At 36.3% G+C, this 26,001-nt stretch overlaps 2 protein-coding genes across 6 annotated transcripts in view; one reads left to right on the top strand and one right to left on the bottom strand.

The window, feature by feature from the left end:
• The first annotated feature begins 23 nt into the window (after positions 1-23).
• On the top strand, positions 24-23,710 carry iho1 (interactor of HORMAD1 1). 3 transcript variants are annotated; one of them, XM_069189381.1, is made up of 10 exons: positions 44-111; positions 359-464; positions 1,037-1,155; positions 2,428-2,510; positions 2,779-2,950; positions 3,488-3,651; positions 3,963-4,011; positions 4,201-4,288; positions 5,173-5,267; positions 23,615-23,710. In XM_069189381.1, the coding sequence occupies exons 4-10, from the start codon at positions 2,455-2,457 to the stop codon at positions 23,657-23,659; spliced, it is 669 nt and encodes a 222-aa protein (XP_069045482.1). In that variant the 5' UTR covers positions 44-111; positions 359-464; positions 1,037-1,155; positions 2,428-2,454; the 3' UTR covers positions 23,660-23,710. The 3 variants fall into 3 exon arrangements, with proteins under 3 accessions (XP_015203437.2, XP_069045482.1, XP_015203438.2); XM_015347952.2 differs by lacking the exon at positions 23,615-23,710 and adding an exon at positions 7,855-9,545; XM_015347951.2 differs by lacking the exons at positions 359-464; positions 23,615-23,710 and adding an exon at positions 7,855-9,545 and having other exon boundaries at positions 24-111.
• LOC102698078 (NUAK family SNF1-like kinase 1) overlaps positions 13,370-26,001 on the bottom strand; it is a 39,842-nt gene continuing 27,210 nt past the window's right edge. For all 3 annotated transcript variants that reach the window (XM_015347948.2, XM_015347949.2, XM_015347950.2), the window contains exons 5-8: positions 20,969-21,034; positions 18,467-18,586; positions 16,564-16,696; positions 13,370-15,858 (exon numbers count right to left, since the gene is read on the bottom strand). In XM_015347948.2, the coding sequence (XP_015203434.2) occupies positions 14,798-15,858; positions 16,564-16,696; positions 18,467-18,586; positions 20,969-21,034 (1,380 nt within the window). In that variant the 3' untranslated portion in view covers positions 13,370-14,797. The remainder of the gene's footprint in view (positions 15,859-16,563; positions 16,697-18,466; positions 18,587-20,968; positions 21,035-26,001) is intronic.

Raw genomic sequence — 26,001 nt, 5'->3', positions numbered from 1 at the left:
CGTGACTAAGATGCCTTATGGCAATGAAACATAGTCAGACTGTGTTTGGGACTGCTGTTGTTTTCGGAGCTGAAGAACCTGCCTCTGTGCAGTTCGGTCATATAGTACTAGGTTAAGTAAAAATATGTATAAAAGGCCTTAAGATCATGGGTAGAGCACAAGGTGTTTCTTGAACTGATGTGTACCTGTATGTACTGTACAGTAAGACTGTAAGACACCCTTTATAGAAGCTATAAGACAAGTGCAATTAAATGGTTATGCATACTGTATAAACCAGATTCTTTGGATTATGCACACAATTTGCAGTGTTTATACCATACCATAAAATTGTTTTCATGCCTTGTGTACTATTTTCCAGATGCTCATTTTCTTTGCACGTTTTGATGGCCAAACCTCAGCACACTAGAACACAGCGTCTCATCTGTTTCCAGGACCGACGTCACGGTTAGTGTTAGTGAGCTGCTGTATGTTCTCTTTACTGCGAACCGAAATCATAGAAATAGAATGAAATAGAATTTCACTTATTCGTATTCTATAGGTGCTAGTCATGTGCTGTATTCAAAGGGAACTATAACACTATGTAAAAACCGAAAACAATTGCATAGCGTGAATTAAACCTATTGTCAGCTCAGTTTATGATTTACTTTTCAAGATGAGCTGGAACAAAACCCAATTTGTGAGTTTTACTTGTTCGGTCTTACTCGAGTAAATACTGAAGTTGCGCTGGTAGCCTGCTACCCTGACATGTTAAACATTTATCTCCCGTCAAAGTTTCTGTTCTTGTCTCGCCTTGATGCTCCTGATTAAGAGAAACCAGGGGATGCGACAAAACTGATTTTATACAGTATGCCCCGGAGAAGCAAAATCTGAAGCCATTTAGAGAAACTCGATTTAAATCAAATTCCACGCTTCACGAGGATCATTATTTTTTAACTCTGTCGCAAAGCGTGTTGAGATACTGTATGCGTCTGAGTAGGAATCTGAATTATTATTTTTTTTATTATTAAATCTCACTCTTCTCTTTTAATTTTTCCAGTAGGTTCTTTGCCCGGATTATCAGTGCGGTCGACGGGCTCGCGCATTTTAACGGTATTTCTTACTTTCGCTCGAGAGAACCGGGACGGTCCGACCTGAAATTAGCAACCATTTTCTGAGGTAAAACTCTTTTCCATTAAAGCCGTCTAGTTATACTGTACTTGGGGGGGGGGGGGTAGTCAGTTATTTTCGTTCACCAAACAATTATTGTATTTTAAACTTTTCTAATTTATGAAAGTGCAGACGAAGTGAGAACCTTTCAGGCGGAACAGTGAACTATGCCGCAGTGACATTTATTCCCTCAAACTGCTGTTAAAAGCAACTCTTGAAGTTAAAAGCACTTATGAAGTTTCGTTGCTGAAAACCAAGTAGAATGATTTTGCTGCTAACCGGTTCAGCGTCTGGATGTTTTATGCCCCGTTTCCTTTGGTTGCTTATGTTATCTGGCCATAGTGAGGGAGAGGACTGGGGATGCGTAGTCAGGAGTTGCAATTCAAAATTGTACAATGCACATAATAATGTAAAACAAAGATAAGATAGCAGCAAGTCCCCTCTATACAGACTTCTGAATTTGTATTGCTATTGCCTAGACCAGGGGTTCCCAATTCTCGTCCTGACTCCTGAGGCCCACACATCTACTGGCTTCTGTTCCAGCCAAGCTCTGTTCCACAACTGAATTAGTGACATACAAATCATATTAGTAATAGAATTAATGGGAACTGTTAGGCTGTTTTCAGCTCTTAAATATGTTTGATGTGACCTTTTTAAAGATTGCATTTTGTAAGTAAAATACAATCCCAATAGCAAATATTCTCATCAGGCCACTAGTTAGTTCAGCCAAGGTTTTGATGAGATATTTAAGCTGAGCTGGAATGAAACCCAACAGGTTTGTGGTTCTTTAGGACCGGGACTGGGAACATTCAATACAAAGACTGAAAAACTAAAACTAGATTACATTAATAAGCATTCACATAAAGCACCTATTAGACAGACGCATATTAAATAGACGCTATTTAGTAATATAAGGATTCCTCTCAATTGCCTTTAACTTTGTCCACTTTGTCCGAGTATTGGTAAAAATGCATTTCTGACTGTGAGTACATTTACACTATCCCTGCAGATGAGCACTATTTGCTCAGGTTGAACCAAGTTCAGGGTTTACGACTTTTCTTTTCTGTCCAGAAAAATAAAACCAACGAACATTTCTCAGAAACGCTATATACAGTAGCTTCCTTGCTAAACACAGTTAGGCTACTGCCCTTGTCTCATTCCAAGTTAATTAACAGTCTGAACGAAAAATGCTGACCTTGTCAAGGTCAAATAGAAGTAATCCAAAAAACTATATGGAAAATACTGTATGTAAAACAATGTTAGCATCTTTTTATTTGGCAGGAGATAAGAGGAATCAGCTCTACAGATATGAATGTCAATTTATTGAATGTTGAGGAGATATTCAGCATTCCTGGGGCAACAAGGTAAACATTTTTTACACTTAAAGGAGTGTTTGAATATGCAGTAAAATAAGAAAGATCAGAATTAACACTGATGCAAATGGGTGTTCCCTAATCAGATACTGTAAGTGTTGTTAGTACACCTAATCTCTACTCTAAAAGTTTCTCCTAATAATTTTGAATATGCTTTGTAATTTCTAATGATAAATTAGATCTGTCAATGATATTAACTTCTCTCTTCCTGTCTGAGTAGAAAAATAGATTTTAAAACCTTTTATCTTAATGATCGTAGGGGAAACAAGTTATCCTTTGGCAGGAGTGGCACCCACAGTGGTTACTCAAGAATGACAGATCCCATGTTCCTGGCTGGATGTCGGGTTCGACACAGTCATTCTCAGGATACATACCAGGAGATGAGTCAGCCATCCATAACAGCCCTGGCCTTTCAGCATGGTTCTCAAGAAGTAAGTCAAATTGTCATATAGCATTGACATACTGTATATAGCCATAGCATTGCTGCACTAGGTCCCTGGGTTCAGTTCTAGAACTGGTTTGATATCTACGTGGCATTTGTATGTTCTCCCCATGTTCCCGTGAGTTTCCTCTGAGTGCTCCAGTGTCCTCCTACAGTCCACAGACATAGCAGTAGGATAATTGTCTTCTGGGAAAATTTGCCCTGGTGTGAATGTGTGCATGTTTGAGTCTGTGTGTGCCTCCCGTCCAGGGTGTATCCTGCCTTGTGCACATTGCTTGCCAGGATAGGCTACAGCTCCCCTGCGACCCTGAATTGGATGAAGCAGTTAGAAAATGAATGGATGGATGGTTCTTTTCATACCAGACAGCAGCATCTAAATGTACCTACAGGGCTGTTGATGTCAAAGGGCTCCTTTGACCCTTGCATTTTGAATTATGAGCTTTAGTTGTAATGCAAGATGAAAAAGTAGTAAGCTAACTGAAAGTCTTGTATGTGTTTTTTAAAACTTCTTTCCCTTTCATTAAAGGTAAGTGAGCCAAAAGGTTCAGCAAAATATCAGACAAGGCCCTATAATTTTGGAGTGGACAAATGGGAGAAACCTATAGAGTCTCAGCTTGGATGTGGGAAAGCCAAAGGAATCTTGGGACTATTTGAAGAAAGCAAGAAAAAAGCTAAAGAGAAAGATGAAAGGTACAGTATTTTTTCATAGCAGACATGTTGAGAGCATGATTCCGTTATAGTACATACATACGGTAAGCAGCTGTACAAAGATAAACTGGTTGAAATATTTGTAACAGCTCATAATAACATGTATACACATTTGCATTTGTATTTAATGTTATAGATTTCTGCTGTTAATTAAAGTCACTATTTTATGCAGACTCTTATCATTTTGTAAGGGAGCATAGGATTGTATTGGATATAACCACATATTCTGTTTATCCTGTATTTCATATGTATTTTAAAAGCGTATAAACATAATTATTCATTTTTTCTTCTAGTGAGTTGTTCAATAATAGATTTTCACAACTTGAGGAAAGCGTAGATCACGTAAGTTAATACATTAATATATACATTTGTTTTAAAATAAACAATTGTAAGTTACAAATTCTGACTTCTCTTGCTTTCATACAGTATGCACTAAAAATGTATGTATTAACATCTTAGACAATGATGAATTACTCTCTTGGAAATAAAAGTTGTGTAAGATTTAATTGTTTTTTCACATTTGTTTCGCAGATAAAAATATCTTTAAATAGAATTGAGAGCCAGGCAGATTCTAGAAAGACATTTATTGCTGAAGGTCTGGATGTTTGTTCAAAGCAATGTAAGTTGCATGGCTATTATTTAAGCTTTTATCTTACTTAGTCCTACCCTTTTTAGTAAATTACATATATTTATCAAGTAGCTTTCTTCAATACATGATTTGGCAAACAATATTCATTATTTAAGTACTTATAAGGTATATTAAAAATCATATATAGTATTCTTTGGGATGATGTTTCTGTTCAAAGTAAATCTAGATCAGTGCCTGAGATAGTGATGGCATTTGAGCAGCAGCAGATGGTGCTCTTGCATTTGGTTTGCATAACAGAGTATGTAAGAAAATTATACTGTACAACAAAATATGCTGAGGGATATGCATACAGTATATGCAATCCATGAGCAAAACACACAGATGTGTCTATCTACAGGTCATTGAGAACAGCTTACAGTATATCATTGAAATTTGCCTTTTGCTTTGCACAACCTTTGTTTCAGAAATAACTAAATTGATATAAATGTAAGAAGGCTCCCTGTGATTCTAAATAGCTTGAGAAGACAGGCACTCATGGTGTGAATTTGTCATCTTACTCTGTGTTCGGTAGCATTATGTACAGTATCTTTGCATTGAAACAAAAAAAACAATTTGACTTCCTTTGTGTAGAAAAAAATATTGGTGGCCAGTTTAATTTATTTGTTTATAGGGACAATTGAAAGCAATGAAGAGGAGTTTCAAAGTAAAAGTAATAGATATATATATATATTTAAAGATCACATGCTAGATATTTTATTTAAATTAAATACATATTTTTGTTTTTATGATAGAAAAAAACATTGATATTCACTAACTGCTACCTTAAATTATTTACTAACATACTAGGTAGAGCCTTTAAACCAGATATTTAAATCTCTTGATATACAGTATTAACCATCTTAATTTGGTTGTAGTGGAGGACAAAGTGAGATCAATGTGTGATCCAGTACTAAGTGAGCTGAAATCTCAAAGTCAAGTACTGGCAGAGATGGAAAAAATGGAGACAGAAGTGAGTATAAATAAAGAATGTAAATATACTTCAGTTTGCAAAATTAAAGTTAAAACACAGTCTAAAACTTATCTGCATCTGCACATAATCTGAATCTGCTATGGGTTGCACAGGCTCCTAGTGAAATTTAGAGTTGCCTTAAGATCTTCTTATTAAGAAACCACATGATGGTCTTGATCCATGTTATCTTAAAGGCATATTGGATGAATATAGTCCAACTCCTCTTAATTTGAGAAATCTTGATTCAGGACTTCTACCTTTGTGAAAGACCAGGTTCCACACAAAGAGTGATAGAACCTTCTCTTGTGCAGCAATACAGCTGTGGAGCTCATTTCTTAAACACATTAGAGACATCATAACTGTTCAGATTTTTATAAATACCTTAATGACCTACTGTATGTTTTCACTAAAGCTTATAATGCATAATGTACAGTATTATTCCACTGTTTTTTGTAAGTCAGTTTGTTTTTCTTTTTATCTTTCCATCTGCTTTGATGTGGATTATGTGTGTAATATTATTCAGCACTTTGAGTTTCCTGAAAAGTCTTCATAAATAGTCACTAACCATGTTGCTTTTCCTCATGGCTGTGATAGTAATCAAAGTTACAAATTACATATTTTTAAAAGAGAGAACATGAGAGCACCAAAATGAAACAGAAAAAATAGCACCATATTTATTCTTTCACGTCTGCAGTGATCAGTGCATATACTGTACTATAAGTACAGTATATACTGGATGCATGTACTACATGTATATATGTGTATTCTTTACTTTGCAACATAAACACCTATAATGAAGTTTTGGTTGTGGCAGTAATGCAATACACATGCAAAGCAATTTTTATTCTCATGTTTTGCTTTTCAATTATTTACCTTAAAATGCAAAAAACACTTTTGCCATAATCATAGAACTGAAAAGTATGAAACAATGATAATACTGTCTGTAGAAATGAAAAATGAAAATGAGCATTGCTTACATATAGAGCATGACTTAAAAATGGACTTCAAAGGTTCAGTATGTTCACTTTCCATATGTATAGTACAATTTTGGTTGATACACTACAGCAAAGATATTGCTGCCCTGGCGTCCATCCAGAGAAGAGCAATTAGGGGTTTAAGGTAATATCCTCCTGCACTAATAGGCTGAAGGAACTGAGCCTTTGTAGTCTTGAACAGAGAAGACTACAAAGAACCTCATACAAGTATTCAAAATCATCAGAAGCATTGGTAAAGTCAACCTAGTAGATTTCTTCTAAATGAACAGTGAAATATGAATCAGATGGCGCAAGTGACAACGAGAGGCACTTCCTTATGGATGGGCTTTTGGTGTGTGTAACATGTTCTCCAGCTATATTGCTGAAACGTCTTGTAAGAAGTGGTTGGATGTGATCTTTGGATTATTATTTAAAATAATAAACAAGTACAGTAGAAACAAAATGGGTTAGATGGGCCTAATGGCCTCCTCTTGTTTGTTACATTTCTTATGTTCTTCAGAACATTCTGTAATTTCCCAGCAACTATCTCAGCCAGAGCACACTATACAGAAAAGGTCTCAGCTTTTAAGCACTATAAAGAGGATTTGTTTCTTCATGTGAAAGGATAAAGAGAAAGCTGATCAATCTGGTTTTAATCATTAGTTCTAGTTTTGGTTGAGCAGTAATCCCTTACTTCATCAGCAAACCTTTTGTGAAGAGGACACTTCCTGGAATGCACTCAGTATGGCATAAGAAAAGCTATGAAGATAATGTTTGACATGTTGTGCTCAGAAAAGATGTTTTTGCCCAGAACTGGTTTTAATTTAGTTTGGTACATGTATTGCTGTTCTAGTAAAGTATTACTGCTTTTCTGGGCACAAGTACCTTAAACATTCTCTGAAATATAAACTGCACAATATAGAGTTTAATATAATATCTTGTTTGTTTGTTTGCTTGCTTAATTTGTCTCTTGCTTTGCTATAGAGTAGACACAAAAGGTTTACTGTAATGTGACAGAATCTGAAAACATACTGTATTCTTCTACTGTTGTGAGTTCTGTGATGAGCTGAACCACACACAATCAAAATTGAAAAACTGTTTTTAGTATTTTAGTATTGATGATCAGACTTTATTTATTAAGTTCTCTTCGTCCAAGTTATATTGCTAAATTTCTGGAAAACAATATTAAATTGACCTGAAAGTACAGTATGTACAAAATAGGGCAGGACAGTAGTGAGGTTTGTAATCACCCACGGAAGGGAACCCAAGATCATCCTGCCTCACAGCTGCATGATCCCACGTTTCCTTCTGATCCTCAATCCCTTTCCATGCGTATATGCATGTTTTCTTTCGGATCTTTGGGTTCTCTAGGTTCCTCCTTGTATTGATCTGCAGGTTAGGTTTTGTCTGCATTTTGTTCTGAATTGTACACCCTCCTTGAGCTGAGGGGCCTCATGCAGCTGGTTATGGGGCTGCATGAATATACGCTTAAATGAACAACAAAGTATTATGTTAAAAAGCAAGGGGAAATGATGAAAAATGGAATATGAATCTGTGATGAGTATGAGTTAACTTAGGTAAAATTGTTTAAAGCTTTTTTCTTTTTTTCCTAGATGAAATCTTGTATGTTAGCTCTGCAGGACAACATAGAAAGAATGAAAATGGAGCATAGCAAAGATAATGGGAAAATAAGTGAAAAGCTGGATTTGTTAAACAGCAGCCTAAAGTTTGATGAACTTGTGTCTTTTCTCACCAACTTGGCGTCCTCTTATAGGCCTACGTGTAATGTTAAAGATTGCACTGTTCAGACATCACCTCGTTTGTGTGAAAATTTTTGTCTTGTCAGTGAAGAAAAGACTTACTTTGAAAGCACACGGGTATGTAAAACTAACACACTACAGCCCAGCACTGCTCTCATGCCAGAGGAGTTGGGCAATGGGACATCAACATCTGAAAAGGAATCTGATGAACAATGTGCCAAAGTCTCGGGAACAATAAACGAACAAGCCATTTTTTTTCTAGATGAGGATCGATCAATGAATACTTTAAAAAACAGAGTAGATGAGAATCCTTCCTTGAGTTCATATTACATGCATTCTACTGGGGCAATTTCCGGCCTCTCTGAGCCAGACAATGGGTTACAAACATATTTTATGAAAGAAAATGAACAACATGAAAGAAAAGGGCATGTCCAGTCCAGCCATATTTCAGACACACAAAATGAAAATAACCTCTATGGGTTAAATGGGTTGACACAGACCTCGAACACTTTCAAAGGTGAAGAAGTGGTCAACGGTCTTAGCAAGGAAAGCAATGCTAAAGACGTCCGAGATCCTAAAAAAGACTGGAAACGAAAAAAAGGCTTTAGGAAAGGGTTTAAAAAATTCCCTTCCAGGAAAAAGCAAAAAGTTAAAATATCAGTGTTGTCACAAAGTAAAACAGAAAGTATGCTGCACCCTTGTGAGGACAGGCAAGGCTTTAGAAATGAAACCCAAATGCAAAGGGATCCCTTTGAGACTGAAGTTGAGAATGTAAGGATGTCAGCTGAAAAGCATCAATATCAAACAGCAAAACTCCAAAAAAAAAAGAATAAGATTATTCCGGTGTCTTATTCCTGCGAGAGTGTTGGAAAAACTAGCCAAGGAAGCTGTAGAATGGGGCCCACAAAAGTAGACCTAAATCTATGGGACTATTTTCAAGACAGCTCATGTACACAGCATATTACTGGATACGAAAAGAAAACACTTTCCTGGGTAAGTCCATTTAGCCCTTTAGTGCACAAAAATACCTTTCCTATTGTCAGTATTCCTAAAAAACAAGAAATGCAAGAAAGCAAAGTTGTTTCATATTTATGCGTTTTTGACTCCAGTGATGATTCTGATTAAAATGGATAAAAAACATTAGAATACCAGCTGACAGTTGTTAAAAGGTATTAGAGAATGTAACAGTGACCTTCTGCTGGATTTATAAATGATTGGTGCTATTTTTGTGTGGCTCAAGTGTATAAAGCAGGCCAAAGTCTGTTTATTTTTTTTGCACTACAGCTAGTTTGGAACTTTTGGGCATCTTGTTTTAAAGCTGATTTCATGGCAAGAGAGGTGTGCAAGTGTTAATAGATCAGCCATAGTTTGTTAATAATAAGGTTTATTATTTGAAACCTTAGGGTTCAAATAATTAACTTGCAATTTAACTTATACATTTACAGTACCTACAAATGTTTACTTTGAAATGTGTAAAGGATTTTCCATTACTGTAAGTAGTTCTCTAGTCTTAAATCTAATATAATGTATGCTTTCACACACAAGCTGGAATGTTTATATTTTCCTTTATATATTTTTTATATTTTTTTATTTGAGATTTAAAGACGATGTTTAGGAATTTATTTGTTTGAATGTAATGCTTGTGTTGCAATGAACTAATTAAATACTTGTTTACAAATCTACATCCTTGTCATAAAATTTTTATACAGTAACATCATTTTTTTCTGATTTTTAAAGAATTTGCACACTGTTTTAAAGTGTATAAAAAGTGAAATTTGACAGGGAAAGATGGGAGTATAGAAAAACATTGTAATTTCACTGAAAAAAACTCTCTCCGCAACTTGGTATTCCTTGGTTCATTACTCAAAATGTAATTTAGTTCAGATGTAGAATGTGTCTATATGAATATGAGGTTTTGGTTTTGTAACCCATTTTAATTAATATAAACCATAGTGTTTGTCCACGGAGGATAGTAATGCATTTTGTCAATTGGATTTCCTCATGATAAAAAATATGCTGTTATCCTTCAGTGAAGTGATTTCTGACTTATGATTCAAAAGAGGGAATGCAAGCCTATCCAGTCCATAAAGTTCTGTTTTTTATCTTGTAAGGTACAGCTGTTGTTACTGACGTAGACAGAGGTTTGCTGTTTTGAGCAATGGAAAGAGTTTTTCATTAATACCCTTAAATTTTTCTTCCTTATGTCTAAATATGACTCACCTGCTTTACTGTACAGTGAAATCCACAATGGATAAGATTAAATATAACAAAATTTTGCAAGTTTAACCTTAAAGATGAATTATGTGAGGAAGTAGACATAATATATACTTCTTCAGATCACACAGTTTACACTAATTTTAAACGTTTGTAGTAGTTCCAGTAGTTTGAGTTTGAACTGGATGTTAATTCATTTTTAAAAAATAATTCCTTTAAATATTTTTGTTGGTGTTTATCACTTTATTTCAGAGGGAGGAAATAAAAGATGAGCTCTGCTTTCCCTTCTAAATTTTGCAAGTTTAGGCTTTTGTTTTCATTGGCTAGGAATGTTTTTGTAGTTTTTTATGTTTTTATGGTTGAGGAATAAGGATAACACACATATTGTAACAGCTTTCATATGAAAGTGATAATATGTTTAGACATTAGGACTATAACAGTGTTTGTAAAAATTGAGTTATATGTGTGATTCCAGAATTATTTCAGTTTAAACATAAAATACCAAGGCTCTAAAAGAAAAAGAGAAGGTTATTCCTTACCCAATAATCCTGCTTATTCTAAAAAAAAACAATAACGTTCCCTACAGTACAGTATATTCACATCCTAAAAGCTACCAATTTAAATGCAAAATTAATTGTGGTAACATTTATATTGGGGGATGAGTCATACTTCTCATTATAGTTATTAGCTTTTGTATCTCAATTGCATAAATGCACATGGTTTTTAATGTGATTGTTAAGTCTAGAACTGCACATTTTTCAATTTTGCAAAGCAGTGGTGCTTTTTAATTACACAGTTGCTTTGGTGCCTTGAAATAAACTTTTTTTTAACGATAGACTTACATTTGTGTTTTGTGGGGCAAAATATTCTTCTTAGATTTTAATTGGAACATAAGTGTATAAGAAAGGTTACAAAGGAGAGAAAAGGACATTCAGTCCATCTGGCTTGTTTGGTTGCCAGTAGCTAATTGATCTGAGGATCTTAGCCATTTCTTGAAAGAAGCCAGGGCATCAGATTTGACAACATGTGGCTGGGTAGTTTGTTCCTGATCACCTGATCTTTTGTGTTAAGAAAGTACCAATTTAAATAAAATCATAATTTTCTTTTATGTCATGAAAATATAGAAAACAATATACAATATAATATAATCATTCTCTCTCTGCAATGAACTGCCGCCCTGTCCTGGATGTATCCCATTGTTAAAGGATAAAGTGCTCAGAAGATGGGTGGTGTCTCTCGTCGATAAGGAACATCAAAGTTTTTTCAAGGCTATTGCTATGATAATTTGCAGATTTTTACAATGAATACTTTTATTTTTTTTAAAAAAAGGTGCTTCATTTATTGATTTAGCTATTAAAGGTATTGGGGAACCGATAGTATTGTATCACAGTTCTGTTTCTGGCTTGTCTTAATAGATCGCATGGAGTAAACAGCAGTCATGCTCTTTATGTTTTTTTTAACGATGGAAAATCTGTCAGTGTATTTCTGAGAAATGAAAATCTATTCTGGGAGTATTGCTTTTAAATATAGGTGTTCCATTGCCCATCCCTTGCTGTAGTAGTGTACATTGCTTTCATAACTTTTACAATACTAATTCTCAGGAAGTACAACTATTTTAAGGACCTTAATTTGACTGCTTAAAATATTGACATTTAAATCATTATAAATATCACTGCTGTACTAGTGGACAGCTCCTAAATCTGCCCATAGTATTTAAAATATTTCCCAAGCTGATGACGCATAGAGTCGGATGTTTTGTATCTTCCGTAACCAAGGATGAATGTCCTGTGTGAGCTTAAGTTATTGCTACAGTAGGTTGTGCAACTCATCATTTCAAATGATGCCCTCTTTTTCAACACAACAGTGCTTTAGAAAACTGTTGCCTACCTCTTCCAGTGTTAAATGACAAAGTGTGATAATTTTCAAAAGACATTAATTCTATGATTTTCTATTCAATTGATGTTTGTTTGTGATGACAACAAGGGGGTTACCTGCAGAGTTTTGTTATTCAGCTACGTTTTGATACCTCTTCCACACAGTGTTGAACAAAGAATACATATACAGTACCAAAAGTGTGGATAATACATATTTGAAACTGTACTTTTTACATAGCATCCTTAAGTTGCATATCTTTTCACTATTTGTACAGTCTTTAATCATTGAAGTATTAAGAGTGTCCTAAAGTAACGAGTTTTATAACGTTGAGATTTGAAATCTGATATGTTCATATTGTACTTATTACATCTTCCCCTCACATGCTATGAACTGTTGTTATAAAAATGCTTTTTATGCATATCTTTTGTTCCTTGGGAAAATAAAATTCATTCAAGAACTGTCAAAGCACTGACAATTCCTCTCTGTACAATTTTCTAGCTAATGTTTAAAATGTTTAAAGACTGAAACAAAATAAAGTTGTTTTTGAGGGGAACTGTGTGTATATGATGTTTAAAGGTAAAGAGCACTATTACATTTCTATTTAAATGCATAATACTGTTATATAATTCTGCTTATTCTGATAATTGATGCTTCTGTAAATTCATAAAGCATAGTCTTTGAGCAATTTGATAATTGCTACAGTATGCTCCATTAAAGACAGCATGAGCAGTATGCGTTTCATAGTATTAAGCATTTTCTCAGTCCGCAACGTAGTCAGTTTTGCTCGTCTTGTATCTCATTTTGGAGATTAACTTTTTCATGTTGGCCGATTTAAAATTGAAACATTTGAAGTTTTGGTTTTGCAAAAAATATTTTTGATGTCCAGAAAGCTAAAAATATAAAAGGCCAAAAAAAGACATTCACAATTTATAGCTGGTGTCTTTGTTAGTGGAGCAGCTTGAACTGCACTGTAAACTTTTATTGTATCCTACAGAACCACATCGGTCCAACAGTATTTAGGAAGAAAAAGACTGAGGTTTAGATAAGTCTGTTTTGTGCTTCCTTTTTTAAGTTCTACTGCTTTCTTCATTAACCATGGTAAAGCCAGTTACAGTACATCCATCAATATTATATTTAATTTAATTTGTCATGATTTAATTATTCACCTTGATAATAAAAATGATAAAAATCATTACAATATAAGTGATTATATAAGTATGGGAATATAATGTATAACAGGGGACATGTATGTTTAGACAATATAAAACACATTTCCCTCTTTATTGTTAAGCATTTATTTACAATACCAAACACTCCAACACAAAAATTAAAAATTTCTACATAACAAAACAGAAAATATATGTTAGCAAAAATGTATAACTCCCTCTTCCACTCAAACACTATTCTTTCCTTCCAGTTGCCATACAGATATAGCTTCATTTTCTTTACAGCTGTGCTGTATTTTTATTTCACAACAAAAAAACAAGTAAACTTTAACAAGAAATTCTAAAAAATGTATAGTTTTTATAGCAGTTGAGGATTTTGTTCTCAAGATGGTAATCTGCAATTCCTTTTGGAACAGTAAAAATGTTTGTTTTACACAAACATTAATTTGTATTTATACAGTATTTATTTTGTCTATGCAGCTGTATGAAAACAGACATTTTTCTAATTCAGATTTTCCACTTCTATTACACAGTCCAGTTTTTAGTCAATTATGGTCCATCAAAGGGTTGTCAGACTGAATTCAGTAAGAGTTCATGAACCTACAGTAATTGCTTACGTCTTGGAAATCAATACTCCTTCTGAAGACAGGGCATCTTAACAACTAGAACAACCCTTCATTGCGTTTAGCTGTTCATGTCGCCTTGTACTGTATGTAACATAAAAATACAGGATTTCATTTTTTCTTCAATTAAAATAATACATGGCATAGTCTATTCAATTTAAAGTGACTTATCTAACACCCATGGTCAAAAGTATAATAATGTGCCTGGAGACAGAGATAGACACCGACAATGATAATTCATTTTAGCATTTCAAAATTACAGTATGTAAGGTCAAGGTGTGCAAAATGACTGAATAGCCTTTGGAAATTTATACAAACAATGTTAAATGTAATTCAGATTTTTTGTTTGAAAGTCTCTTCATTTTAGTCATATTTGTACAGTATTTAACAATTCATATACAGTACAGTAAATGTTTGTATACTTTTAACATTCATTTGTGGGAGATTGAAAAATGTGCACTGATGCAAACTGACTTGTGATGAGATTTTACAGTACAGAAAGGCATACAATATAAATCTGTAAAGCCCATATGTGAAAGGTAAAACATACTTGCACGCAATTCCTGCACTGTACAATTCATATCCCTTTTAGAGTCAAACTAAATGAGACACGGACTTTAATGTTGCACCTCACTTATGTCAAGAAAAATACTAAATATGGCCAAGTGCTATTGTAGAATAGTGTAATATATCGTAATCTCTTTAAATGTTGCACCAGTGAAGAGTAGGGTTGATTTTGTTTCAATTCCTTGATATTTTGTAGTTGTACTACTCAACCGACAACACCTGTGTATGTCAGAAATTGGAAATTGGAAATGAGTAAAGGGCTCTACTACAGTTTGCCTCACAGACCCTTCCCACTTTTTTTGCTTCAGTCCACTCTGAACAACCTGGATCTGTCCAGGTTGGGGTCTAATGCTATAAATTGCTACTGATCACCTGGGCCTCACGACAGAGCTCCTTTCCCTCCTTCAGTGAAATCTCCTCCTCCAGCTTGCCCTCCCCGTACTCGCCTCTACCCCGCGGGTTCTCCAGCTCTTCCTCGGAGCTGTAAACATCGTGATGCTCGCTCTGCGCAAAGAGGCGCCTTTTGGTTTGAGCGGCCAAATCCAGGAGGTCAAAGGAGTCGCTGGAGAGAAGGCTGTCATCGCTGATGACGCTGGGTGACCGGCTATGGGCTGGAGCCTGCTGATGCCCCCTGCACCCAACGGAGAAGATCAAGGGCTGCACGTCCTCTGAGAACTGCAGGGTGGAGTAGTTGTCAGGCAGGTCTAAGCTGGTTGAAAACTTTCCATTCCTCTTGAGAATCCCCTTCTTCCGACGAGCCACCATCCCCCTTGTTTGGGGCTCCTCTTTCCCCATCTTTGCGTCACTCACCCTACAACCCTCTACAAAGTCCCCCCTCTCTGGGGAAGAGGAGTACCCTGACTCCCTCTGGTGCAGGTTTTTCAGGATACCCTTCTTTGGTATTTTGGAAGAAGGCTGACAAGAATTAGGGAGGCTCTCAGAGCAGGCTGTATGCGATGCTGTTTGATGTCCATTTGTTTGGCTACTGGGTTGTGAAAGACCATCCCCAGTAGCATCTGAGAGAAAAGCTGAATCAAAGCTGCTCCTGGTTTTCAGGATGCCCTTTGGTTTCTTGTCCACCTCTGGAATGAAAGTAGCGGGTTGAGAAATGTCGTTCTCCTTTTTGGATTTCTTTAGGCATGTGACCCCTTGAGCCCCGGCACCAGTGGGTTTTAGAGGGAAGCTGAAAAAAATATTAAGCTCCGGCGATCCCTGGGTAGTGCTGGCATTGGGCCTGTTCTGCCAGTCAATGTAGCGTGCCAATAAAGGAGAGTGGCAGTCTTGTGCAGAGGCGCAGTCGCACACCGACTCCTCAAACCCCCAATTTACCCACCAATGATTAGCAATGTCTTCTATGGTCGCTCGCTTTTCTACAGTCACTGTCAGCATCCAATCAATAAGTCCACAGGCATCTGTGAATCACAACACAAAACAGTTTTATATTGAGGAAGCTGAATAAGGGTTATTTTGGCTGAAAAGGGGGACTCAGATATTCTGACTTATAGACGACACCGTCTGTCTAATGCTCACAACACAGTATACGGCAGAAAACATTACTGGCATTAACCACTGATACACAGGTTTACTCAATGTTTCATTTTGTGTGTGTGCGTCCATAATACTTGGACTATGAAAGTGAATTGAAGATCAGCTCAAACTACTGCATGTGGGTCTGGATCAACTATATTATGGTTTCTCCTTTTAGTATTAATTATCTTAACACTAAAAGGAAGCCAAATCCAAAATGAGTGACGTGTTAACAAAGTTCAATCTGTTATACGCAATGCACTCCAATGAACCTAACTGGGCAGTCCAGTCTTGAAAATGATCTTGCTATTTAATAAGAACTAATGAAAGTGAGACTGTACGTTGCAAACTAGTGAAAATGTAGTCGCACTTGCTAGACTAAATTGAGTTTAGTCCACAGAACAAAGCAATCAAGAAAATATAAACTACAGAGCTCTCCTGGGCCAGTCATTTTGCTTTTCAATTTGAAAGTTAAAGTGCATGAGAACAGAAGAACTGGATTGGATTCCTGCACAGCTGTCACCCCAAGACAGCTGCAAGGCCTGCAGAAGAAGAGTAGCATGAGAAGTGAGGAGATGGGGGAGGAGTACCTGAGGGACACTGTGGTTTCTTGTATTTAGCCTGGCTGATCTGCTCTGTCAGTGTCCTGTAGTTTTCACTGTCAAAAGGCATACTGCCATACAGCAAGGCATAAAGCAGTACACCCAGAGCCCAGCAGTCTACCTGAAATACACACCAGTTAGCATTCTGTTAAAACATGTTTACATCATGGGGAAAAAAGCTTTAAAGTTGCAAGAATGTATGGCGTTACTATCTGTGAGCTGTGTAGGCAACTTGTTTTTATTTAATTGATTAAGCCTCTGAAGTAGGCTTGCACAGATCAATGGTGTGTTGAATTGTGTACAATTAACACAAAAAAGTACAGTATTGCTACAAAAGATTATCAATGCCACGTTTAGTTAAGAGGATGTCCCTTTGGGTATGTTGCCGCAAGCAAGTAGCTTCTAATTTGCGAACAGTTGTTTTGGATAATTAGCTAATTTACCTTTTTTTCTGGTAAATGCTGAAATAGGAGCTATACACAACTGGCCTGCAGTGAAAAAGAGGCTCTCATAGCATTTGGTATTGAGGGTTTTATTATGACAGATGAACTGATTTAAGATATTTCACTTTTCGTTGTTGCAATGTGACCAACCTCTGTATGTCGTGTTGTACAGACTCCTCTTTGCTAGCCAATCTCTTACATTCCAGTCACACACTTTGATCCCATATACTGTAGCATTGGGCATTTGTGCAACACTAATATCCTTCCCTGTGCATTTTCTTTAAACTGCATTAAGGTCTTCACAGAATTTTTTTTTCCCCCTCACTCCAGGCAGAGAAAGCCAACATAATGATAAACTGCAGCAGATAAAAATTACCACAGCGCACATACCGTAAGCTGCTATGTAAGATGTAATAAATGAAATTGCAGGAAATAAAGATGAGATCAACTGCTATTTCTGCACAGAAATTCCTGGAATGTTGCAGCGATGGGCAAGGGAGTGGACCCTGGCAGCACATGCATTGTCTGAGAGTTAAGATCGAGCAATCCACTTATGCACACCTCTTGCCCTCCTCAGCTGATGTGCAGTCTCTCTTGCCAGTTTCAGAGCTCTTATCATAATAGTCAGACTCCGTAATAAGTCACAGTGTTGTTACAGACCCCACAGCCTGCTTGGTGTAGAGAAAATCTTTTTTTAACTTACATGTACAGTATGCTATGGTTTATCAGACTGTGGTATTTTGCAGCCGGTCAACGTCGGTTTTTCAACGATGCTTCTCACTACAGAACCCACTATAAATGCAAAATCTAGAAATTAATTCCCTGCCAGTGTGATCAAGTTTTTGATCATTTTGCTCTGGATGTTGCTTGCATGATTAATCCACTACAGGGTCCAAAGGAATGACTGTTATACGGTATATTGGCTTTTGAGTGATAATGCCACACAAGTTTCTGAACTATCTGAATTGTATTAAATAAGTGTGATTGGGAAAGCCTGCATTAACTTGCATGTACATTTTTGTTGATTTGAATGAAAAAAATATCCTTCTTTATTCATAATACCTTTCACAAACCAATGGTTCAGCTATTATCTGTGGTTTTAGTTTTTATTTTTGTATTGTACTCTTTTTCATCTCAGTCACACTCCATGTAAGTTTTGCCCCCACCTAAATATCTATATATACAGGATGCCACACAGTAATTAGTTGTGAAATTTCTAATAATATTATACATTATCTAATATTCTTCCTTAAATTAGTGGTGTACCAATATATTATGCTCTTTTTTACAACTTTTGTATCATTCTATTTATAGAAAGAATGATGAAATGACGAGCTAGTTTTGGATTCATCTTGAGGTGTCTACTGCATCCCAGATATGGTCACTCCTGTAGTCCCAAGCCCATTAGCATCCACTGTGAGCAGTACTGTGATGAACTAGAGCCTCACCTCAGGGCCTTGGTAAGGACGTCCATTGACAATCTCTGGAGAAGCGTACAGAGGGCTCCCACAGTATGTCTGCAGCACTGTGTCTTTGTGGTAATGGTTCGACAGGCCAAAATCTGCCAGCTGGAGGCAACAAGAACAAGTTTTTCAAAAAGCCTTTTCAACAAGGAAACCTATAGGCAATGAGAATTAGCAGCTCATTTATTATGTACTGTTCTTTTACTTTAGAGGTAAACAAAAACATTAAGACGTGTATTTAATCTCTAACTGTGTATTATTGTGCAATATATATTTATATATTATTGTGCATTGCCTACAATATTAAACACTTTCACCATGGTAACACACACAACATTATTGCCTACCAGCTTGGCAGAATTAGGGGATTGAAGGAGGTGTTTGATGTTACTACTGTTTCTCAAACTGAACTCTGTTCAGTCCTGGCCATCTGTGCAAACAATGATTTTGGTGAACCTGCAGTAAACCCCGGTCCTTATCACTAAAATAATTGACAATTTTCAGCCCCCGTGCACAAATTCAGCAGGAAATGGTCATGGGAGTAAGTATTAATTTTCTGCTGACACTGAACCATTGTCTTTTACAAAATGTAAAAAAAATAGCATTGTACCTAGATGAGAACAGGAAACAAGTAATGTTTACAGGTTTGTTTTGTTGTTAATGATGTACCTAATTTCCATTTCTATCTCTTTTTCCTAATGTGCCATTATCTCCAGCCTGTACTGTTAATAAATAAAAGACACCTGTGTGTGACCAAGGTTAAAAAACACTAATGTCTGCAGGAAGAACAGAAACAGGAAGGACTGACAGTTAAATAATACCAGCATAAAACAAACAGCCTGAGAAGGCAATGGGGAATCATATACAAAGCAGATATTATGTAGTAAAACTTTTAAAGAAAAGCTTTTAACAAAGCTTAATACTGTAGGTGTTCGTGTGATGCCATTGGCTATAATGGTCCTGATTTCTGAAAGCATTTGATAAACCTTTAAATCGTATTCTACATACTGCAGTAAAAGAAAGAAAAATAGAAAGGAGTAACTTCAAGTGCTAAATCTCAAATTTGAGAAGAAGCTTGTTAATACAAGCTTGCTATCACTCTAAAACAGTGCAGGGTAGTGAAGAGGCTTGACTTCATGTATATGTGAACTGTGCCATGTGGCAGGCTAATCCAAGCAGCCAGTGAGGTAAACCAGAGCATAGGAGAATACTCGAGCCTGGGGAGATTATTAAATTATCCCTGGCTCCAATAACTCTGGGCCAAGTGGCTGCATATTTGATGTCTACAAAAAGTTCTTTCTTATAAAGGAATACTTTTAGACTGATTTGTGACATCCCAAACAATTATCTACATGCCTCACATAGCCACAGTGGGTCTGGCCTCTGGATAACTGTGAAACAGCCTTCTTAGGATGATTATCACTACAATGATCAAATACTTCCCGAAGTTCACCAGCCCCTTAACCCTTAACCCCACCCATCTCAGATACACGTATACACTCATACACAGAGCCACTCAAATGTAAATGTTTCTTCTGTCTGAACTCATTAGTTTACATTCCATTTTCATAACTTCAAGCCAGAAAATGAATGTACTGAAAGAGGAAGCAATTGTGGCATATTTCTCAATGAAAACTGCCCATATCAAATATAATTAGACCTGCAAATCTATAATTGTTCAGTACTTGCAGTGATTCATTTTGTACAGTACATTGTGGTGCAATGGAATATTTTTACTGTTAATGTCCAGCAGTTTTTGGAAGCTTTTTGTTGTGAATCACAGTCTTGCCAACTGAGATGTCATTGAAGTGCAATTTTGAACTGTTGTTTATGGAGATATTTCACAATCTTTCCACACATAAAAAATACTGTGAGTGTCCCCTTTTCTGTAAGGTAACATTTGTCTTAGAAGCAGTAGTTTCCAGTATTTTAATTCCTCTTGTTTTTTAGCAGTATGGTAAATGACACCCTAGGTAAGGGTGTAAAGGTCATTTTAATATTTGCTATACTGTCAGTATAGAAAAACCTCTAAATCATTGACGTCCTCTGCATTCCCTAGAGCTTCGCACACCTTCCATAAAAGGCAAGGAATGGGTTCTTTTTAAACAACTGGCATGATATTTTTAGAATTTTTCAGATGGTTTATTAGATTCTTCACACAGTTTTTGCTTAATTGAATCTGCCCTTTGACATTACCTTCACACATCTCCCGTGCAGTATGACTGTGTGTACCAACAGAGAATGACTTAGTACTGTTGTTTAACATTTCAATTTTTTTGGAGGACAATGAGCTCGTCATGAAATGTGTCATTTACAGAAGATTAAATATTTAGACGTACAGTATGTCTTCTTCCATTCAAAAAAGAGCACTATTTACAGTCAAAGCAAATAAAAAGTATAAACAACCAGAGCACAAATGTAACATCAATCCAATGTGTTTACAGTAGATAAGTAATTTTAGCACCTAATTAGTTCAAGCGACTTTACCTTGACATTATAGTCTTGATCCAGAAGAATATTCTCCAGTTTGAGATCACGGTGGACGATACCGTTCTAAGGAGAGATAAGAGCCAAATTAGCAAACAAGCCGAATGTTTCAAAACTGGGGTTTGGCAACTGCTTAACAGCCTGGCATGGCCTACATCCCGGAAAAATTGATCTTTAAAATGTGATTTTCCTTCTTTTAAACATTATTTTACAATTATGTTTCCAAAAATAAAACATCAAATACACAAACGCACTTGCAAAGAAATAGAGTGCTGAAAAATGGAAAACCTTTTTCTGAAACCAGAATGCTGAAACCTGTGTTTTAAACTTAAAGAAGGCTTCTAATCATTCTGTTTGTACCAGAAAATGTAACTTTTTCCAGAAGAATATTGTCTGTATATTATTGCAAGTAAGTACAGTATGGTTTAAGTCCTATCTCTGTCTTGAACCAGCCTAGTAAAATATTGTTTTTGGCTGCTTCAAGACCTGCAAACAATAGATGTCATGAAGCCTGAAGCTGGCAGTGACTTTGCAATTGCCATTGAGCAGAAGTAGTTGAGGGCTCAGCAGCTGTAGGCCCAGTCACAAATCAAAGCACATTAGTCACTTGGATTCTATCAGAGGACACATTCAAAACAGACCTAAAAGTGGAAATCCATAGGTAAGTATCAGTAACAGAGAGGGATAGGAACAATCTTCATTGGGAAAAGCCAGTTTGAATATAATATGCGGTATGCCAGTTGTATATGAGCAAACTTAAGATACTGTAAATTATCTGAAATATTGGAGGACAAGCTTTTCCTCTTTGATCTATGAAGAACCCAAGTGTGAAATGTTTAATTTTCCCCAGCCTTAAAGCATTTGGAACAGTTGTGATCAAAAGGACAAATAATCCTCTTGTGTTCTCTGACTGCTTAAATCGAAGGCAATTTGTTGGAAAGTTCATGTAAAGGTACAGTATTGTTGAAAGTAAAAGGAACGCACTTTATCTCATCAAAACATATACAAATAAATCTCTCTTCCAACGTCTCAGCATTAACCTTAACCATGCAGATTATTAAAGGTAAAGCTCACTACTGCACCTTTGTTATCCTAGAGGCCCAGATATACTACAAATAGTCAACTACAAATACAAATATTATATTAAACTGTGACTGTGGTTTTGTAGCATTGCCAAATGAATGACACATACAGTACAGTATACTACGGAAAATGTGTTTGAGTGCAATGTTACTTTTTGCTTTTTTAGTCTGTGGGTCTGTCTTTGGGTCCGTCCCCATATAAAGAAAGAATTAAAAATAATCAATATTGCAAGAACTGAGGTTATACACTTACCAGTCAACAGAAACAACTGCTTAATCTGATCTGTCACATTTAATTCAAATTCTCTTTCCAATCAGATGCAGAAATCAGTCGCCTGGGTTGAAATTCATTTTGGCCAATGTCATTGAAAAAAAGTACTGAATTAAATAACATGGAATTAGACCACTTTGAAAGTATCATGAATTTCACATCTCCTGAGCTGCTTGACTAATTAAAGATCTCATCTTCCACCCTAAAGGCTTGAAAGCCTAAGTGCACATCTGGGCTGGGGATCCCCAGTGATAGCACTGGCTGAGTGCCTCTTGGGTTGGGGGGGACATGCTGTACTGAATACTATATGTAATGCAACAACAACTCCAAAGTACAGTAGTACAAAGAGCTCAGCTGACGCCCACTTTAAGAAGCAGCTTGCCCTGATCTGGGCTTACTTACTTCAGATGTTTAAAGATTTTGGCTACACGTCCATCTAGACATCCATTTTCTAACCAATTCATCCAATCGAGGGTCGAGGGGAAGAAGGAGCCTATCCCAGCAAGCAATGGGCTCAAGGTGGGATACACCCTGGACAGGACACCACAGGGCGCACACACAGACACTGACATACACACACTCACACCAGAGCCAGTTTTTCCAGAAGCCAATTAACCTACCAGTATGTCTTTGGACTGTGGGAGGAAACCCACGTGAATATGGTAAAAACACACAGACTCCATACAGATTGCAGAATTGAACCCAGGGCTACAGAGGTGCGAGGTACCAATGCTACCCACTGCAAATAGTGCCATCCTTTGCTACACATAAAAATACTAGAATATAACAACAGCCTTATAATCCAAAACATTTGAACATGTGAACTTTTTTTTTATTTTCAACAATTTAACAAGTAAAAACAAGAGAACAATTTAAATCTATTCTTCTTTTTTTTAATGAATAACAAAGCTGCAATGGACTTTTTAGAAAATGTGACCATGTTTTATTTTTTCCAGAGATGCATGGCAACTTCAATTTCAAGCTTATTTGACAAAAACAACTAAAGAAAAACGTATTTCATTCAGTTTGAATTAAATTTGTGAGTGGTTTATTATGGTATTTTGTGCACAGCAAATGTACAAGCATTCAAAGTAAGAAACAGAAAGAGCTCTCTCTCTAGGATGTAGTGAAATCTGGAGCTGAAAACAAATATGTATTTTCCACTTTTATGGAAAACGGAAATATAATGCAATTAAATTAGAAAAACTGTTTTTGTGGTGGGACGGACATACTGTACAGTACCAGACTTCCAAGTGTAACCAATAAATCATGATTGTTGTTGTGTACTTGCAGGGTTCTCTTCCTACTACACTCATCTGTGGGCTACTGCAAGGTTAGTTTTGTTTTATTTACCAATCATCCCATTTACCAATGGGAATTGCTTCATTACAAGGCTTACATTTCTTCTCATCTGGAAATATGTGCAGCTGGAAAGCCTGGTCTGACCCTCAGTGACACCATTCTCAAGGGGATATTTTTATTCCAAACTCCTGAAGATTCTGGAATGTGTATCCAAGAATGGGATGCTGCAATATTAATATTAAAAGCGTTATCTGAGACAAATTTGACTAACAACGGTCATTTGGCTTCTTCACTGCTCACAGTGGAAAACGTGCAGAAATGGATCAGTGTTTTACAGTTAAGAGTTATGGGCAGTGCAGTTCTGAAAATGTGAGAACATTATACAGAAATCATCACTGCTAAAATTTATATCAAGAGAAACTAATCTTTTAAGTTTTTTTTTTTAATTGGCTTCCTGGTCTATCATTCATTTGTAATGTTAATTTATATATAATTAACATAATATAAATTAATCAATTTTTATATTTGGATAAACATAATTCATCAGCAATCCCCGCATAAGCAAAACACTGCTAACAAAGTGCTGAGCAAGCCTCCCTCAAATGATAAATTAGAGCTTCTATCCTGTTGCAGTTGGTACAGTATTGGTATATACCATATCAGTTGGGCAATGTTACAGACCACTCTTAAAGAAAAAGAAACAGAGTGTGAAATTAGATTTGATATTTAAAATTCTAATACTGTAGCTTTAGCAGACTTGACTAGGTTACAGACTGGAAAGATATACAGGTTTTTAAAAGATATGCTATATATATGGGATATACTGTATAGGATATATATCCTTTGCAGACTACGCATACTGACGCAGCTACCCACCTGAACTATACTGTATACTGTATATATAACTTTCTAAAGAAAAAGAAATGAAACCGTTGAAGCATTAGAGTGGATTTGCACATGGCAGTTAAAGGAAAATACTTTAGTTTAACCTAATGGGTAAAATTATTTGCAATTGTGCTGAGAGAGCCGCAGATGTTACTGCTATTTATTTTGCAGGGTACCGTTCTTTGTGAACTTTGTGGGCACTCTTTCTGCTGAAGCTGCAATATTTTATAAGGTGGAGATTTAGAACTAGTTTGAACTGGATTGGAAGAATGCTGGACACGTAATTTTATACAGTGTTATATACGAATGCGTGCTACGAACCTAAGTAACCAATTGTGTTTAAAGACGTTATCTCTGGCAAATAGGGAATTAGGAAGATGTGAGCGATTTTGGAATGCTGCCAATCTGATAAGCACAGGGAAGCCTGGTAGAAATATATTTAAGGACTGTTCTAGTTTAATTACTTTTGAGAAAAAAACACAGAACATCTCTGTATTTCGCTCCCATGCACATGAAATTAAAACTGCTTTTAACTTCTGAGACGGACTCCTGACTGTCTTTTAAGGGGAAGTGGGAAAATGTTCTCCAACAATACATACTGTAATAATTATTTAAGGTATTTAAGGTAAAAAATCTCTGTTTAGAGTTTCAATGTTGAGGCCCAGTTGGGAAATTTACTAAACTACTTTTCCATTTCAACTTGAACTGCCAGAAGATTCTCACCGTACGTAGAGCAACAAACTAATTGAAATGATAATTCTCAAAATGTACTGTATATAGCATTTTTTAGACACCCCTAACTGAAGAACTGATTTGAGTGATGTGTGGCTTAACATCTTATCATCTTAATAACAGTGTTTCCACCTTCTAGTCTGATCTGATCTGAGAAGCTCAGCAAGTTGGCTGGGTCTGGTCAGACCTCCAAGGAAAAGTCAGGTTGCTGTTGCACGTGGCTTTGATTGACCAATAGATGGTGCTCCACCCTCTGGATCAGAATTTCCAAAGAAATGCCCCAGTAGGGTAATAAGTCCTGACTACAAGCTCCATAGCACTATTTGTAAAAGTAGGTGTGCTGGTTACATACTGTATGACAGTAGGCTGGCAAAATCTGACCCTAATTTCCCCATTTAATTCGACCAATGAAGAAGTTTCTCTCATCAGCTGATCCTGTTGATTCCCCCCATAAGTCGATTCCCACCCGTTTACAGTAAGTTCAGTGTGGTCAATAAATTCCAGGTGCAGAAAAACTCCCTTAGAATCTTAGACCTCTTTTCCAAAGCTGATATGATGGGCCCTCATAATATTTTCATCATGTAGTTACTTATACTGAGTTGTATTATACTTTTTTCCCCAACTGTTATTTTGAGGTTTCCCTTACATGTTTTTTAAGCACCTATTTCAAACAGATTTTTCTAGTAGAAGTTTGCATTGATGTGATGTCTTTCACCTACAATAGGAGATTTTAAGTTAGTTGTCTTCTGAGGACTCTGCTG

The sequence above is a fragment of the Lepisosteus oculatus genome, chromosome 4, assembly GCF_040954835.1.
Source record: "Lepisosteus oculatus isolate fLepOcu1 chromosome 4, fLepOcu1.hap2, whole genome shotgun sequence".
In the NCBI taxonomy this organism is placed as follows: Eukaryota; Metazoa; Chordata; class Actinopteri; order Semionotiformes; family Lepisosteidae; genus Lepisosteus; species Lepisosteus oculatus.
Note: the sequence above shows the minus strand (reverse complement) of the source record. Positions and strands in the feature narration are given on the sequence as shown.